The sequence below is a fragment of the Sturnus vulgaris genome, chromosome 14, assembly GCF_052056855.1.
Source record: "Sturnus vulgaris isolate bStuVul1 chromosome 14, bStuVul1.hap1, whole genome shotgun sequence".
In the NCBI taxonomy this organism is placed as follows: Eukaryota; Metazoa; Chordata; class Aves; order Passeriformes; family Sturnidae; genus Sturnus; species Sturnus vulgaris.
In genome coordinates, this window is record NC_142256.1 from 1,345,385 (window position 1) to 1,362,684 (window position 17,300).

General features: G+C 51.3%; 1 protein-coding gene and 1 long non-coding RNA gene across 2 annotated transcripts; both read left to right on the forward strand.

The window, feature by feature from the left end:
* The first annotated feature begins 4,194 nt into the window (after positions 1-4,194).
* On the forward strand, positions 4,195-6,656 carry LOC106853688 (zona pellucida sperm-binding protein 3-like). Its single transcript, XM_088173470.1, has 9 exons — positions 4,195-4,272; positions 4,686-4,928; positions 5,320-5,438; positions 5,522-5,625; positions 5,775-5,952; positions 6,032-6,152; positions 6,239-6,330; positions 6,402-6,547; positions 6,643-6,656. The coding sequence occupies exons 1-9, from the start codon at positions 4,195-4,197 to the stop codon at positions 6,654-6,656; spliced, it is 1,095 nt and encodes a 364-aa protein (XP_088029596.1).
* A 306-nt stretch (positions 6,657-6,962) lies between these two features.
* On the forward strand, positions 6,963-7,450 carry LOC148222082 (uncharacterized). The gene is made up of 2 exons (XR_015806917.1): positions 6,963-7,082; positions 7,282-7,450. It is a non-coding gene; the product is annotated as an uncharacterized LOC148222082 (long non-coding RNA).
* The last annotated feature ends 9,850 nt before the right edge of the window (positions 7,451-17,300 follow it).

Here is a 17,300-nt window from a genome sequence, read left to right on the forward strand (position 1 = left end):
AGTGATACTGTGAGCTAATTTTTCCCAAAATAGGTGTTGTCAGTTGATGAAAACTCATCCAAAAGGATGTTAAGCTCACTTTCTGGATCAGAAGTATTTCTTCTTGGAGAGTGCTGATGAGATTGTGCCTTGATCAGCCAAAGTGGGGCTGATTTGAATGTGCTTTACTACAAAGCAGTCATTACATTTCTCCTTAGGATTCAAACAAACATTTCCTCCATATTTCAGCTGTGCTGAACTGGCTTTGCAAGGACCCCTCCAGGCATTTGCTTAGGAGCTGGTGAAATTACCCTGCCTAATGGCCTCCAGAAGTTGAGTTACCCAAGCATAAATGGTGCCACGGAGATCCCAGGAGCTGTGTGAAGCAAATGGCACATTGGCTTCTGTGTCAGTCTCAAGGTAACAGCTGAAGCATAAACTGGGGATGGAAAAAGACTTAATGTGCTCATACACACCTTGTTGTTTTGTTTCTGGCTCTTTTTGTCCATTAATTTGACACTGCTTCTCCTGGGAAGCGCGTGGATGGGAGGAGCAGCGTTTGCCCATTTGTTCCATCTGCTCTGCTCACACCTCGGGGCAGGAGGGCTGGGGCTGCCATCAGCAGGTGCCATCCTGACTGACCAAGGGCAATGGATGGGGACCAGCAGTGTGTGGAAGCCTGGAGACCCTCCTGGCACCTCTTTGGCTGCAGCACCCTGCAGCAGAACAGCCTCAGGCTCCTCGCTTGCTGCAGACAGGAGCAGGAATCAGCATTGCAGCCAGGAAGGATGAATCCTGCTTAAATGCTCTGTGAGGTGTTTCCTTCTTGTGAAAACTGGTGGAACCCACAGATATCGCCCATATCAGTGCCTGCCTTTGGATTCCTCACTTCATTCCTCCTCGTGGTGCTGCTGAGCTGGTGGCACCAGTGGCACTTACCCTGGTTCCTTCTTCCCAGAATGGTTGCTCTCTGTTTTTGCCCTCTGTGCTGCACTGGTGGGCCTGGATGACCCAGAGCCTTGTTACTTACAGGATTTTCCAGGGCTTGTTCCAATTTCCTGACCTCTGCAACCAAGTTCAATCCCAACCACCCTGACCAGGACTCAGCACTGGACTACCAGTGTCTGTCTGTGTCTCTCCTCCAAGCAGGGGGAAGAGCTGCCTTGGGGTTGGGTGTGTGCTCAGGTTTCCTCTGTCAAGGTTGAGTTTAGCTGCCATAAAGTGTAGTGATGATGTCAGTGGGCCATGCCAGCTCTCTCGGGGAGGAGGTGTGTATCAGTCTCACTGCTGAGAGCTTTTATTTGTCACACTGTCAGTTACCTGACTAGATCTGGCACGTGCTGTCAGGCACGTGAAGGAGGCAGTGTGTTGAAGTGTCATTAGAACAAGGTCTGGCTGATTGGGAGCTCCATCACCAAACATCTGTATCTTGCTGCTGCGTGGGTTTACTCAAATCACCCTAAGTCATTGCAGACCTCTGAGATTTACCCTCCATATGTTCACTGTGGCCAGCTGTAAAAGCACACATTTTTTAGTTGTCCTGTGTTGAGCACCGATGAAGTTCTTCTCTTCTAAAAGCATTTCAAGGTAAAATAATGAACAGACAGGGAAACCACCACCCGTGTGGAACCTTGTGGAGCTGTTTCTACTTCCCCTGGACCCTTCCATCCCATTTCTCCTGCTTTCCTTGCAGTTTATGAGCTGGTAAATCATATTCACGTCCCTGCTTTGCTCTGCACATAAGCAGTGGTGTGATCTTGTGGAATAAATGTGTGTGATGAGAATGCCTTTAGCAAAGCACATCCTGTGTCCCCCCAGCCTTGAGACCACTCAGCTCATGGGTTTATTATTTATCCTGGTGAGCTGTCCTCAAAGCTGAGAACCTGGCTTCATGCATGTCTCTGAATTACTGCACCAAAGCTGTGAAAGGACCTGAGTTTCAGCACTGACTGATATGAATAGGTCTGCCTGCAGCTAAAAATAGAAAGCACGGGGCAGGCTTCCAAGCAGAGCTGTAGTAAATTCTAATACAAGGTGGCTCAGCAGCAGTTCCTGAGGCAAAACTTCCTCCCAGGCAGTGGAAGGCTATGGCATGTGCTCAAGCCAATATTAAACGACAGAGTTTCCTTATGGGAACCAACTCGTGAGCTGCAAAGCTGTGTTTCAAAGCTTTCTTTTCTCTAGTATGGGGGTGCCCAGCTCTGCAGGAATGACTCCTTGGCCCTGTGCCTCAGTTTCCCCTCTTCAGGGGATGCTGGGTGCTGCAGGAGATGCTGTTTTAGCTGCACGGTTTCCTGGCTCTCTCTGAAGCAGCGAAGCTGCAGCACCAGGGCAGATGTGCAGCCTTCAACCCTGTGAGCCTGTTCTGCTCCAATGCCACTCCTTGTGCTCTTATTCCTCCTCCTCCACTGGAGTGTTGGCTCATTCCCCTGCTCTCCAGGCCAGCAGGAAGATGCACTTTCTCAGCTCTGCTGCCCAAGTACTGCTCCATGGCCTTGCTGGCAATCAAGTGTTTCCTTCCTCGCAGGATTGTGGCTTTTGGAACTCTGTACATCTCCCTCATCACGGGAAGTTATTTCTCTGTTCATTAGCGCTTATCTGCTGTGAAAATCTGTCCCCCCCAGAGTCCTCGTGCCATCAGTCATGACAATGGCTCATCACAGCCCCGCTGGCTCAGTGAGTGGCTCATTGTCCCCGTGCTGCAGCATATGTTCTCCTGCCTTAATGCTGCCCCACACACGGGCTTCTGCACGGGGAGCAGCTGTGGAGAGGCTCAGCGGAGCTCCCGAGGGTCAGCCGAGTGTAATATCCGTAAGGAAGAGCGCTCGGCTCCCGGAGCATCGCCCAGGAGCAGCGGTGCAGAAACGCCCCAGGGGTGGAGGGCAGCAGCAGGGCAGCAGGACAGGGCTCGGGGAGGGCTCGGCTCCTGCTGGGCTCAGCTGTGTTTTTACCAAATGAAAGGGCTGCGATCTTTTCATCCTGGGCAGGACACTGCTCCTGCATCCACCAGAGTGACCCATTGGGACAGAGCTTGGCTGCTCTGGAGCTGGAGGCACCTTTAGGGGTGGAAGATTTCTTGGGGCTGTTGCACTGACCCCAGAGTGACCCACAGGGCTGGGACCTTTACCTGCAAAGGTGCTGAGTTGTTCCAGGGGGTGAGAAATCCACGCTGGGGAGGGAAATCGTGGGATGGGGCTGTGCGAGGCTCTTTGGGATCCTGGATCCTTCCATCTGGAATAGCATGAACGGGGCTTCAGGAGCAGGCACCCACCCCTGGGGACATGGATTTCACAGAGGTTGGGCGGATCAAGTCCTGGATGTCCAGGGCCATTCCTGATATTGGGCTGTGGGATGCAGGAACATCCCCTCCCATTCCCCTGGATCCCTCTGGATGCAGGAACATTCCTTCCCATCCCCTTGGATCCCTCTGGAGCCCCCGAAGCAGCCCCATCCCCCTGGATAAAACATTCCAGGGCAGCTTCAGGATGAGCCGGGCTGGGACTTGCCCCGTTCCTGTGGAATTCATGGAGAAGAAGCCTGGAGAAGTTTTCCGTGTCCCATCATTTATTCATCATCCCTAAAAACACCCGGGACAATGCTGGAACACCGGGATGGCTCCAGAGGGGAATGTGGGAGTGACATTATGGATGCTGCAGGGGACACCGAGGTCTGAAGCGAGAATTTCCACCAGGAATTCGTGTTAGGTCAGAGTTTGGCTCATCCCCTACAAGTGACCGGAGTGGTCCCCCTCATCCCAAACCCCTTCCCACAGATCCTGGAAGAGGGAGTTAAACGTTCCAGCCCCATTTCTCCGTAAAAAGCCTCACCAAGAATAAATCCCGAGGCCAAAATCCCTCCCAGCTCTCTATTCCTAAGGATGAGGGAATTCTCCGGGAATGCCCGCAGAGAACGGGGACGCCCTGGCCGGGCTATGCCACTGCAGAGTGTCCCCAACCCCTCCCGCAGCTGCGCAGGGACATTGTCACCCTCCCGTGCCCACCAGCGGCGGTGCCAATCAGAGCAATTAACACTCGCAGGCTAATTATTCCCTGGATTCCGCTTGCCGGGCTCTGACCGGCTCTGCCCCTCTGCTTTCCATGCAAATGAACTCGTTACAGTGCCATCATTAGCTAGGCGCAATTCCAGGGAAATTGGGCACGGGCGGATCGCAGAGCGCCCAAGGAGCGCGGAAATTCCCGGGAAATCAGGGGGGAAATGTCCAGGAGAGCCTTACTGGCCACAATCGGCTCTGGCTCAGGGAGCGAGGGGGACACGGATGACATTGATGCCCCCGTAGCCGAGCAGGACATGGGACAAACGGGACAATTCCTGGCTGCAGGGGGAAGGATAGGTCCAGCTGGATCCCGTTAGCCCATGTAGGATTCCCCCAGCTGGATCCCGTTATCCCGAGTGGAATCTCCAGCTGGATCCCGTTATCCTGAGTGGAATCTCCAGCTGGATCCCGTCATCCCGGCGGGGAATCCCGCGGAATGCTCCTATAAAAAGCTTCCGAGCAGCCCCCTTTCCCATGCGCTGCTTTTCCTGGGGCCAGGATGGGGTTTGGGAGCTGCTTTGGGGTCGCTCTGCTCTGCTGGGTGTTGGCTTCGGCCGCATCTTCTGATCCCTGGAGTTTTCCCCCGAGGAATTCCGGGACATGGCGGCTGCGGGGTGACTCCTCTCGGGGCCGTGTCCCCTCCGTGTCGCAGCCCTGGGCGCGGGTGGATCTGTCGCAGCTGCGGGCGCTGTCCCCGCACCCCGCGGTGGCCGTGCGGTGCCAGGAGGGGCAGCTGGCGGTCACCGTGCGCAGGGACCTCTTTGGCACCGGGCGCCCGGTGCGGGCAGCGGAGCTGAGCCTGGGCACGGCATCCTGCCCGCCCCTGTCCCCAAACCCCGCCCAGGCCTTTGTCACCTTTGTGGCCGCGCTGCACGAGTGTGGCAGCACCCTGCAGGTGGGTGGCACCGTGGCCAGGTGGCCACGGGGTGAAGGTGTCACCCCTAGAGGTGCGCTGGTGCAGGTGCTGGTGGGTTTGGGGTGCGGAGTGCGCGGAGCAGGGGGGGGGGGGGGGTTTGGGGTATGGATATCCTGGATGAGGCCCACACACAGCAGTGGGTTTGGGACTGGATGCAGGAATTTATGGGATAGTGGATCCTGAGGTGCTGTGCCAAAGTCCGGGAGGCTCTGTGACTTCCTTCAAGCTGGCACCTCGTCGGGTTGCCAGCACAGAGCTCTGTGGTGTCCTATAGGATCAGGAATGTGACCTCTGTGTCCCGGTACAGCCCCTGCTGGTGCCGAGTTCGTTTCCCTGATTTTTTCCCCCCTCTCCCAAATCCTCCTTCCAGGTGACCCCGGACTCCCTGATCTACAGAACCACCCTGTTCTACAAACCCAACCGTTCTGGCAACCCCCTTATCGTGAGGGCCACCCCGGCCGAGGTCCCCATCGAATGTCACTACCCCAGGTGAGTGGTGGGGACTGTCCCCGTGCTGCCGTGGCCCTCAGGTGCCGGTGCCGCCCCAGACAATTCCCATTGCTTCCCTTTAGGAGGAGCAACGTGAGCAGCGGTGCCGTGCGCCCCACGTGGGCTCCATTCCGCTCCACGGTGGCGGCAGAGGAGCGGCTCCGGTTCTCCCTGCGCCTCATGGATGGTGGGTGCAGCCTCGTGTCCCTCAGCTCCCGGCTCCTGGGGACATCCTGGGAGCCAAATCCACCCCGCGGGAGTTGCCGCACGTTTAAGAGTTCCCACGCTCCTGGGAAGTCCCCAGAGTGACCCTATTCCCTGGGATCTGCATTCCAGACGAGTGGAGCAGGGAGAGGCTCTCCAATGGCTTCCAGCTTGGGGACAGCCTCCGCTTCCAGGCCGATGTCACCTCGGAGGGCCACGTGCCCCTGCGGCTCTTCGTGGACCAGTGCGTGGCCACCGCCACCCCCGACCGGAGCTCGTCCCCCCGCTACGCCTTCATCGACCTGGGCGGGTAAGGCCGGGCTGCGGGGCTGCCTGGAGAATCCCCGATTCCTATGAAGAATCCCGAGTGATTCCCAGCCCTTCTCCAGGTGCCTGGTGGACAGCAGGGCAGAGGACACCGGCTCAGCCTTCGTGTCCCCACGGCCCCGGCCGGAGTCGCTGCGGTTCTTGGTGGACGCCTTCAAATTCGCCGGAGACGTCGGGAATTTGGTGAGGTGTTCTTTCCACTCCTTCTCTATGGGAAAAAGCCCTAAAATCTCAGAAATTAAAGGATTTTCCTTGATTTCTCCCGCCAGCTCTACATCAGCTGCCACCTGCGGGTGTCCCCGGCGGCTCAAGCCCCGAATCCCTGGAATAAAGCCTGTTCTTTCAGCAAAGCCAGCGGGCTGTGAGTGTCCCTGTGCGGGGAGGGGACCCGTCCCGCCCGCTGCAGGGGGCTCACAGGTGACTGTGTTCCAGGTGGGCGCCTTTGGAGGGCACCGCGGCCATCTGCAGCTGCTGTGACACCGGCAGCTGTCCCTCTCCTGGAGGACATTCCCGGGAATTCCGCGCTCCGGCAGCACGGATGGGCAGGCGTGTGAGGAGGGACGGCCCCGGCCAGAGAGGTGTGTCCCAAAGGTGTCCCCAGGGCCCCTCGGGCTGCCGGGCGGGGTTTTGGCACAGTTCAAAGACAATCCCGGCTCCTCTCCGGTGCCCTTAGGGAAGGGATTGTAAAAGGGAAGAGGAGAATTGTGGGGGGATAACTGGAAAAAATTCTGTGCGGCACCGTTGTTCGTCCTTGGAAGTGTCCCAGGCTAGGCTAGAGCCACCTGGGATAGTGGGAGATGTCCCTGCCCATGACACTGGATGGGCTTTGAGGTTCCTTCCATCCCAAACTATTCCATTATTCTATCCTGACTGTGTCCTCCAATTTAAAACCCCTGGAATTCTGCTCTTTTAATGCCCATCTTCCTGTAATTCCCAAGTTCCAGTCCAAGCAGGAATTCCCTCTCCTGGGTACTCATTCCCATCTTTTTCTAGGTGGGCCTTCAGGGCCGACTGAGGCCGATGTCTCTGTGGGACCCCTGCTGATCCTGGAGCCAGCTCAGGGATTAATGAGCCCCTCTGGAAGTCCGGGATCGATTGGGAACACCTCCCATGGTAGGGGCTGTTGTGGGGTTGTGTCTCTAAGCCTTACCTGGGGGTCGGTCCCACTGTGAATTCCCAGTGATTTCACAAAGGGATGCTCTGGAGCAATCCCCCAGAGCTGCCCTATGGGCTCCTTCCTAAAGATTCCCGAGGACTGGATGGAGGCTGGGAAGCCAATAAATGGGTGTTAAGTGGGTTTTGTCCCTTCTAGGTGCTGCTGGTGGAATTCCCGTGGTGATCCAGGGGCTCCTGCTGGCAGCAGCCACTCTGCTGAGCCTGACTGCCCTGGGAATGCTCGTGGGAATGTGCCGGAAGAGGCTCTGTCCTCCGGGAATGTCCCGGTGATCCCAATCCAAATAAAGAGAGAAGCATTTGCCACCTTCTGGTGTTCTCTGTGGGATGGGAGGGGCCCCAGCCAGCTTTGGATGGGTATCTATCTTCCAGGAAAGGGGTGGAACTTGGGATGTGGAGGTGCTGCCACCTGGAAGCGATTCCCAAACTTCCAAGCCCTTGGATGTGGGAGGTGGAGGTGGATTTTTCCAAAAGTTGTGTCCATGGCAAGGAATCCTAAAACAGTATATGGCTCCTCTTTTAGGGGATTTATTGGTGTTCTGATGTTCTAAGTGATTTCCTAATTTAGGAATTCCTATTTTCCTGTCCTTATCCAGTGGGATGCAGGAATTAGGCTCCACAATCCCTTGGAGGATGCAAGAGCAGCTGGGATTTTGGTTGGTTTTAGTGCTGAGTTTGGCTTCTCTACAGGGCAAAACTGGGAAAATCTTGGGGATAGGAAAGGGCTGGATGGGAATGAATTCCATAGTTTTAATTGAATGTGACAGGAGTAGGATTGTGTTCCTTGGGCCATGGTTGGAGCTGGGGACTCTTCCTGGGATGATCCCATTCCAGGGCAGCTGCAGATGCTGTGGGTTCTGGGAACATGGGGGGGGAGGAAAGGGCAGCCTTACTTAGGATGGGTGCCCTCCACACCTCTGCACTCCTCTCCCCCTGGTTTTTGTCCCCAGAGAGCTTCTGGGGACATCTGGTGCCAAGAGAAGCCTGGTTGGGTAAGCACAAAATCCTCCTGTCATTTGGTGGTGTGGTCATGGGTCCATCCTTTGAGGCTGTCTCTGCTGCATGCAGGTGGAAGGCAGGACTGAGATTTGCATGCCTAAATCTGCTGATTAGAACTCCATAAACAAACCACCAGCTCAGACCCACCTGAGTGATCTCTGGCTCTTCTCCTGTGACAAAATTGGCACAGTTGTTAGGGTGGCAGATTCAGTTACTGGCATGGCATAAGAACTTCTCCAAGACTTTTTGAGGATGGAGTGTTTAAAAATTGATGTAATTGGAGTAAAGCTAGAGGAATAGTTAAACTGCATAAGAAAGAAACTGAGAAATGGTAAAGAAAAGGGAATAATATGCAAAATGTAAATGTGTTTGGAAGCAGCATGTCATTTTAAAGAATACAAAGAAAAGGAAATGAGAATATTACAAGATGAGTTTGAACAAAGAAAGTGACAAAAAGAGCTGTTATCTCTATGAATAAAACAATTGCAGAAACAACTGGGGTGGGCGAAGGAAAAAGTAGAGGACAAACTAGAATTTATGACCTAATATATTAGGTCCCATAAAGATCCATTAGTTAATTATCTCACCGGAAGGCTGGGATGGAGATATATGGAAGGACCCTGACTGGGAAGTTAGAGATGAGAGTAGTGAAGAATTAAGTGAATTGTAGTTTATTAAAATTGAAGTATCCCTTGAGCCCCAAGGGGGTAACTAAAGCAATACCACAAGAACCATTCTGTGGGACCCTCTTCAACTGGATAATTTATAAGGAAAATATGGCCAGAAACCTGGCAACAGTGGGCCTGGGTATTTGTGGGATGTCTTTGCCTAGGGGCGATCATATGAAACCCAAGGTGAAGCATAGGTGGCTTTTGGGGACTGGGGGTGTTCTAGCCAGGTTCTAACAATGAATCATCTTCTGTCACACACTGAACAGCTGACTGTGCAAGGGAATAGACCCTCGGGAATGAGACAATCCAGTGCTCTCCCTGTATATTCATTCAGCAACTTTTAGCCCTGTTTCAGCTCCCACAGACCCCCAGCCTTAAAGGTGGAACCCTTGCTCTTTTAAAAGCTCTATCCCATAATGGAAAGAGACCAACTAAAAGATAACAGTGGCACTAAACATGACATTAATGGTGGGTGGATACATTTGAGCCACTCACTAGAAGGGGTGACCAGTTTGGAGTCTCCTCACTGCAACTTGCCTTATTTCCCTTTCCAGGACCCATACTAGGTTATACCAAAATCCCAAAACCCAGCCATTTGACCCAGATCCAGTTTATCTATCAACAAGCCTGATGCATGGGGTGAAAACCCCCAGGTCTTTTATTTGTATAAATCAATATAGTAATGGCTGTAATCATGTTGCAATGACAACCACTAGAAAGAAAGCTATAATTGTACAAATGCAGGAGTCCCACCCATTAATGTGGATTTGGCAGAGGGAAATGTAAGCACAATATATGAAAAGTATCCCCCTAAAATCAAGTGGAAATTTACTTACTTCATTTTCAATGTGGTTCCTTTGAAAAAGGAGGAGAGATCTAACCAGGCTGGTAGCTGCTCAATGAGTGTTACACCAGAAGAATACATGGAAAGAAAAATAGTATCAAGCATAATTTTTCTGTTTATCTTGGAGATACAGTTTAATTTAAACTAGGATTGTTTTTATCAGCACAGCAAAAATTACCTTAACCTCCACACTGTGTCTTACTACCTCTTGGACCTGTTGGAGTCAACTCTACAGATTTCTGAAATTGAACCCAGTGGTATTAAAAAGACAGGCCAGCAACAAGTGCTCCTTAATCCCTTATGGAGCCTCAGGCCTGTGGAACTGTCACTGCAGGTTAATATCTCTGCTCTTAAACCTACCTGCTTATCATCCCTAAATACATCTGTGCAGGGCTGCTCACAGGGTTGCACAGGTGAGCCCTCACCTCCTCAAAAGGACCCAGGAGAGTTGTGACTGGCATCCCAGGAACAGGATTAGGAGTACTAAATAAACACCACAGATGCTGAAGTTTTGACAAATAAATTAAGCTTGGCAACAAGTGATTTTTTTATGAGCAAATACACCTGTTAAAAATCTTCGTTGGTATTAGGAACTAGTCAATGTCTTTTGGTATATTTTCTAAATGGGAAAGAATTAATGAAAAGGACCCCCACCTAATTGTAAATGCACTTGGCATCACCCAGAATAATGTTTCCAAGGTCAGTTATAGGTGCAATCCATTGTGGTAATAAGGGAAAGTGATGGGGGCACCTTACCCACTGAGTTTAAAAGGCAATTTGGGTAAATACTTTCAACTCAAAAAGCAATTCAAAAATATTTATTTTAATTCAAAAAGTATTTCTGATCTTGGTGGTATCTCTTAAACTTCACTTATGATCCCACCAGCAGGAGGGCCACAGCTTTTATTTTAACTCTGTGCAATTTTTAATGGTTGTACTTGATTTTAGAGTGGTTTTCTATAAACCAAATCATTACATTGGGATGGATACTCTGTTAGAACCTAGAGAATGGGAACAAATGGCAGACTGTCACTGCTGCCACATGTGTTGTACAGAGACAGCAAGGATTTTTTTGTGAATGTAATTTTGTTAAGACCCAAGACACTTGTCTTGCCACTGAACCAAACGTTAGTCATCTTGAAATACATCCTGGAGCGACCTCAGACTGTACTTGTATGTGCTGGGAGTCAATGTGTTTGCATGGGATCCCCTTGTGATTCCCTATTTATAGAGAATATGCACACTCCCTCAAATATCTGTAGTTTTATTAAAATTATGGGATGCAACTTTAACTATGCAGTCAAAACCCACCATGTCCCAGCCATAGTGAAGAAAGATGGGAAATATCTCTGGTGAGAAAATCTACTCAGGTGGTCACCAACAGCCACTAGGGCTGTGAATTAAATGTTCCACCTAATTATAGCCTTGTTAATCATTGTAGTCTTGTGTTCACTGCTGTACTTTTGTTTATATGTCAAATTACATCTTCTATCAAAGTATAATAGCTATGAGTGAATGTGTGGGTATTAAGGGATTGGCAAATCTGAGATATTATCTTATTTACCAGCCTATTACCCACTCAGTAAATTAAGTTCTAGCTCAGATCTGCCTGAATGATCCCTGACTCTTCTGCAGTGTGGGGGGTGACATTCACTAAGTTGAAGGTGCATTGTGGGATTTGAAGTCACCTTTTCTCCCGTTCTGCTCCGTTTTCCCCCCCTCCTTGCTGAGAATCTCCATCCTCTGTTGGTTCTTATCACTTTCCAGCTTGCCATGAGTGGGATGGGTTGGATTTGTGTTCAGTGCCTTTGGGGTCAGTGTTAGTTCACGTCCAGCTGAGAAAGGACACTGAGAGATTTCCGGCACTAAACCACTGCAGGAATTGGCATCACACTCATTCTACCTGGTGCCTTCTAGGTCTGGAATGGGGGGAATAGGAAGAGTGAGCTGTGAAGTGGAGCCACTTCCAGATGTGCTGGAGGTGGAGATGCTGTGGTTATTGTTGTTTGCAGGTGGGTTAGGGCATGAGCTGGCAATGCACAGCACAAAGAAGGACCCAGACCCACCTGGGTGTGCTGCAGAATCTTTAATGTGTTTGTATCCAAAATTCTAGGAACTCTTTACAGAAGAACAACCCTGATCCCATAAAAATTAATAGACTTTGAACTCCCTTAGTCCTTCTGGTGGCATTGAAGACTTCTGCCTGTATTGTCAACTTAAAGAAGAGCTGCCATTCTGGGGCTTAAAAGGGGCATCTAAGGGACAGTAATGAAGCATTTAGGGATAAACCCCAAGCTTAAACAGCTTCAGAGAAAGCCAAGGGCTGGGAACTGGGTCCTGCTGCCTGTGTGTGCAGATCGGTGTTGGATTAGGCAGTGGCCTGGCTTGTTTGCCTCTCTGATGATACCAGATAACTTCTTGGCCCACTGCATCATCTGGAGAAAAACAGCTGAACAAATGGAGATGTGCAGGTGATCTGCAGTTCAGGGACTTGTTTTGAGTCTTGTGGTCTTTGGCTTTTTTTTGTTTTATTTTTCACTGCTGAGGTCTGAGGGGATTTGGATATTTGACTCTTCCCCAGACTGCTGGCCTTGGAAGGAAGGTTTTAACTTCTCAGCACTAAATAAGGTAACTGTGAGACTGTGAATGCTTCAGCCAGATCGGACTAGGAGCTGATTTATTACTCAATAGAGACATGGAGGAGCTGGAAATGGGATGTGATTTGTACTCAGAGCCAGTGCTGGCTTGCTGGGATGAATTCTGTTCAAGCCATCACCTGTGAGTGCAGCCTTCCTCCCCTTTGCATCCACTGGGATCCCCACTGCTGCTCTCCCCATTTTCTTCTCCCTGCCCACACAGGATTAGCCAGCCCAGATATAATCTCTTCATCCCTACTGAACCGCTGAGAAACCCTGTGCCAGCTGTTTTCGAGAGGGGAAAAAAAAAATTAAAGGCAGCTCTTTTCTGATTTTCAAAACTTAGAGGAGGGGAGGGAGGAAAAACGTGGGGTCTAGAGGAACCGGGGAGAATAATTGGGCAATTCCCGGCATCCTCGATGGCAGCTCTTAAGCAATTACGGGGACTCAGCAGCACCCTTATCACAGCACGTTCTGGGAGATTACCCGTCTGCTCAGCTGGCAATTAGAGCTGGGGAAATGGGAAGCTGCCACTTAGCTCTGACTTTGTAGAGGCTGTTTGCACTTCTCCAAGCCAGGCCCCAGGCTCTGCAGGCAGGGAGGGAGGGGTGTGAGCATCTGTGGGGAAGATAAAATGTGAGCTGCCTTTCCATGCTGGGAGAGAGCCTTGTGGACAGGGTGGCTGGAAGGGAATAAAGGCTCTGCTCGGTTTTCTTTCCTAGTTTTTCTGTCAAACTGGAAAGCATAAGCTGTTCCATGGTCCTGTGTTTTATCCTGTTCTAACTTTCCCTCCATCTCTGTTTGCAGCTTTGGGGAACTTTGCTTGCTGATGCCATCTGTGAATGCACCAGTGCTGTGTGTTGATATGCCAGCTTGATTTGCACGGGAAAACTGCTGGGCTGAGGGAGAGATTTGTCTCTGCCCGGGCCACGAACCTCCTGTGAGATCCTGCTCAGGTCAGCAGGATGCATTTTTGGGTGTCTTTGCTACTGAAGAGATTTAATGAACCTTCCTACATCTTGTGCTGTGGTGAATCACAGGACTTGAATGATAAAATCTCCTTTAGCCTCAGCTGTTTTGGTGACTGCTGGTGCTTTGTGTAGGCGCACTGGCCCAGCTAGGGGGGTGGGAAGCTCCCATCTCTGGCTTCCACAGAGCTTGGTGGGGTTTAGTGCTGCACCAAGGGACACTTGGTCAGCTCCTCTGTTGGGATTTAGAGTCTCAAATAATGACAAGGTAAGGAAAGGACTGGAACAGGGAGGCAAAGACAGGTCCCTGCTGATTCCTTCTGTCCTTTTTTCATCCCCCAGGCTCCAGAGGCTTGGCATGGCCCAGGCTGATGGGTTGAGCAGCCACCCTGTCTTGCTGACAGGGTGTCCCCCTGCTCCTGGGTTCAGCCACCTGCTTTTCCATGGCTTTAACCCTGCTGCAGTGAAGGGCTGAGCTGGCCACAGGGATGCTCAACACCATGGATGAAGTGGGTGCCACCAAGTGCCCCTCTCCTGCGGGCTCAGCAGCAGCCTCACACTTTGGAATTAATTCAGTTTTTTTTTTTTTTTCCCCCTTGCCGATTTATCCCTCGAGTTTTCTAGGCCAGCTGTCCTCCTTTATTATCCTCACGCTACCTATTTATCTCGCCTGTCCCTTCTCCTCCCCTCTTCCCTCCCCTTGGTTTGCCTGTCCGCGGCTGAGCTCCTGCCCGCCAGCGAAAACAAGGCACGGTGGCGGAGCGTGACAGCTCCCGCTGGAGCCACATCATCCCGACAGCCGGGGCCGACTCAGCAGAGCCGGCCATCCCCTGCCACTGTCCCCGCAGCCAGCCCGGGCTGCCGGGAGGGGCTCCCAGCACCTCGGACAGCGCTCGCTGCGCTGCTCTGCCCGGTCTGGAAGAGCGGGAGGAAGGCGCTGCCATCCCCGTCTCCTGTGTCCTGTGCCCAGCACAGCTCCATCCTCATCGCCTGTGTCCTGTGCCCAGCACAGCTCCATCCTCATCGCCGGTGTCCTGTGCCCAGCACAGCTCCATCCTCATCGCCTGTGTCCTGTGCCCAGCACAGCTCCATCCTCATCGCCGGTGTCCTGTGCTCAGCACAGCTCCATCCCTGGTGTCCGTGTGTCCTGTGCCCAGCACAGCTCCATCCTCATCGCCGGTGTCCTGTGCTCAGCACAGCTCCATCCCCGGTGTCCGTGTGTCCTGTGCCCAGCACAGCTCCATCCCCGGTGTCCGTGTGTCCTGTGCCCAGCACAGCTCCATCCCCACTGCCTGCTGCCACCCACGCTCCTCTGACTGCCCCGGGGCAGAGCCAGGGCATTGCTGCTCCCACAGACACTACAGAGCATCCTTCCTGCAAGTGCCTGCTTGTGGTCACTGCACGTCTGCATATGGCTGTGGTGGGGACAGAGCAACCTGTTTGCTCCAAACATAATACTAATAATATATAATAGTAATAAAAACAACAGTAATAACGTTCTGCAGTTTTGTCTTCTGTTCTAGTCCTTGTCTCTTCAGAGAGAGTGGAATGGAGGAGATGGAAAATCCTGGCCAAGAGTGGCTGTGGATGCAAAGCAGAGCTCAGGGGCTGATCTATGACCAAACAACAGCAACGAAACAATAGATACCCCCAAAACAACAAAAAAAACCCACCCCGGAACAAATCAAACAAACAAAAACCCCAAAAAGCCAAACCAAACCAAACCAGCCAACCGACCAAAAAATCCTCCTAAAAGCCCCCCATAGCCAATAATAACAGAAATAGCAATAATAATTATAACCTGAACATCAGTCCTTTTTCGCTGCAGGTATTATAAATGCAGCCTTTGCAGCACCCTGCTTTTATTCAGCCCTTGCTTCCCCTTCTGCTGCCCTCCAGCCTCTGTGCCCAGCCATGAACAAACAGATGGAGCCTTCAGTAGGAGGACGACAATGGAAGTAGGTGTAGGAAACCCTGCACCAAAATATCCTGTGCATAATTTTATTCCCTCTTATCCCACATGCCAACTCTATCCCACAGCAGAGCTCTCATCTGAAATCAGACATGCTGAGCAGAAACAGCCTGATGCTTCAGAGATGTGCCTTCAGAGCCTGGAGAGAAACTAACCCTTCATTGCCCGCAGCTGTAGGACACAGATGTGCCTCAGCCTGGCCTTTTCCAGATCCATATTGTGCCTGTTTTAGAGCTTCCGGGGAGCTCCAGGCTTGCTTGTGTACTGTGTGCCAAGACAGCAGCACATGCAGGATGCCAGGGAAGGGCCAGAGGGCTGATGTAGGTGAGATGTTGTAGCACAGCTGAGTTACAAGCTCCAGGCCTCTGGGGCAGGGCTGTGCAAAACCACAGCTCTGCCTCCAGATGTGCAGAACATCACCAACCCCTCTGGCAAGGGGAACAGGAAGGAAATTGAGATTGAACTGTACTTTCCCAGTCACACTGAGTCCTCCATTATTCTGGCACTGTCAAACCATGTCATGATCCTCCTGACAAGCTTTTGGGGTAAAGGCAAGGAAAAGCAAGTAGTGAAATTTCTTTTAACTTCTGGAAGCAACAGGACGGTGGCAGAGCCTTTGATGCCTTTTTCGGTTTAGCAGGCAGAGATGTTCCAAATGGCTCTGACTCAGCACAGCTGGAGAGCTTTATGAGCCACATGTGGAGTGTTCAGTGAGGCCCTCAATGGAGAGCACAAAGGGCTATGGGCAGTGTCCCACCTGCCTGGAGACTTAGAGAGGTACAGGAGTCTTAATCAGCATGAATCCCACTGGGAAAAAAAGAATCAACAGAAATTGTTTGGCAAAGGACCTACTTGGTGGTTTGGAAATGTGGATGCCTGCCTTGGATGGGCAGGGAGGGTGTGGGAACTCCTGAAGCATTTGGAGATATGAATTGTCCATCAGGAAAAGGACATTCCAAGCCAAAAAGTTCTGGAGGGGAAGGTGACCTTGTTCTGCTCTGTTTAAATCTGCAGGGCTGGTAGAAGTAGTGAACAGGGTAACTGTGCTCCCACCTCCCAAAATAGAAGTAAATTTGGGGTCTGAATGGAGAAAGAGAGTGGAGAGGGATTTTTGAAAAGGAATAACCTTAAGCTGAAGGAGGGTAGATTTAGATCAGATATTGGGAAGAAATTCTTCACTGTGAGGGTGGGCAGGCCCTGGCACAGGTAGCCCAAGAAAGCTGTGGCTGCCCCTGGATCCCTGGAAGTGTTCAAGGCCAGGCTGGATGGGACTTGGAGCACCCTGGCACAGTGGAAGGTGTCCCTGACTGTGGCAGATGCTCTTTAAGGTTCCTCCCAACCAAAAGCATTCTGTGATTCTCTAAACCCTTAGGTTAAGGTGTGCAATTGCAGTGAGCCATTCCAGTGGGCAAATTATCCAGTGTTCTTGTGGGACCTGATCTTATCTGGGATGCAACACAGGAGAGACAAAAGCTCAGGGGAAAAAAGTCAATGGAAAGTGTCTCATGCAATGCAGAAAGCAGGACCTGCATCTTTTTGTTGATGGAAGAAAGTGCCTCCATCTATGTCCATCTTCATCTAATTCCATCTCCAGAAAATAGGCTGAGTGCCCCAATGAAGACATCATTTTTCAGGACCCTTTCACATGATGGCCTGGTAAAATTGTTATTTTGAAGACAGCCAAATTTTGGAGAGAGAGATAGCAAATTTTGTTTTAGCAAGGGACTGTAGAAGCTGTGAGTGACTGCACTATTTGATGCTATTGTGCTGGGCTCAGGCCTGAAAGGAGCTGGTAACCTCTAGAAGGATTAGAGGGAACATGGAAAGGAAAACCCTGAATTTGGATTAAAGATGTTTAAAAGTCTCTTGTATCAGCAAGCTCTTTTCTCCGGGAGAGATTAGGAGTGCAGCTTCTCCCGACAGTCCTGTTAATCTGGTCTCCATGGAAACAGGATGATGTTAGTGGTGACACACTCCCCTAAATGGCTTCTCAGCACCTGTGTTAAGGGGGGAGACTGGCTTTGCTTTGTCACCCGGATCTGGTTAGTTTGTCCCCTGCCAGTCCCTG

What these genes read in the sequence shown, in the direction of transcription:
- LOC106853688 (XM_088173470.1), top strand. Translation starts at nt 4,195, where the DNA reads ATGTCCAGGAGAGCCTTACTGGCCACAATCGGCTCTGGCTCAGGGAGC. An exon ending in AGTGTGGCAGCACCCTGCAG is followed by an intron (nt 4,929 to 5,319) that starts GTGGGTGGCACC and finishes TCCTCCTTCCAG; the next exon opens with GTGACCCCGGACTCCCTGAT. An exon ending in TTCAGCAAAGCCAGCGGGCT is followed by an intron (nt 6,331 to 6,401) that starts GTGAGTGTCCCT and finishes ACTGTGTTCCAG; the next exon opens with GTGGGCGCCTTTGGAGGGCA.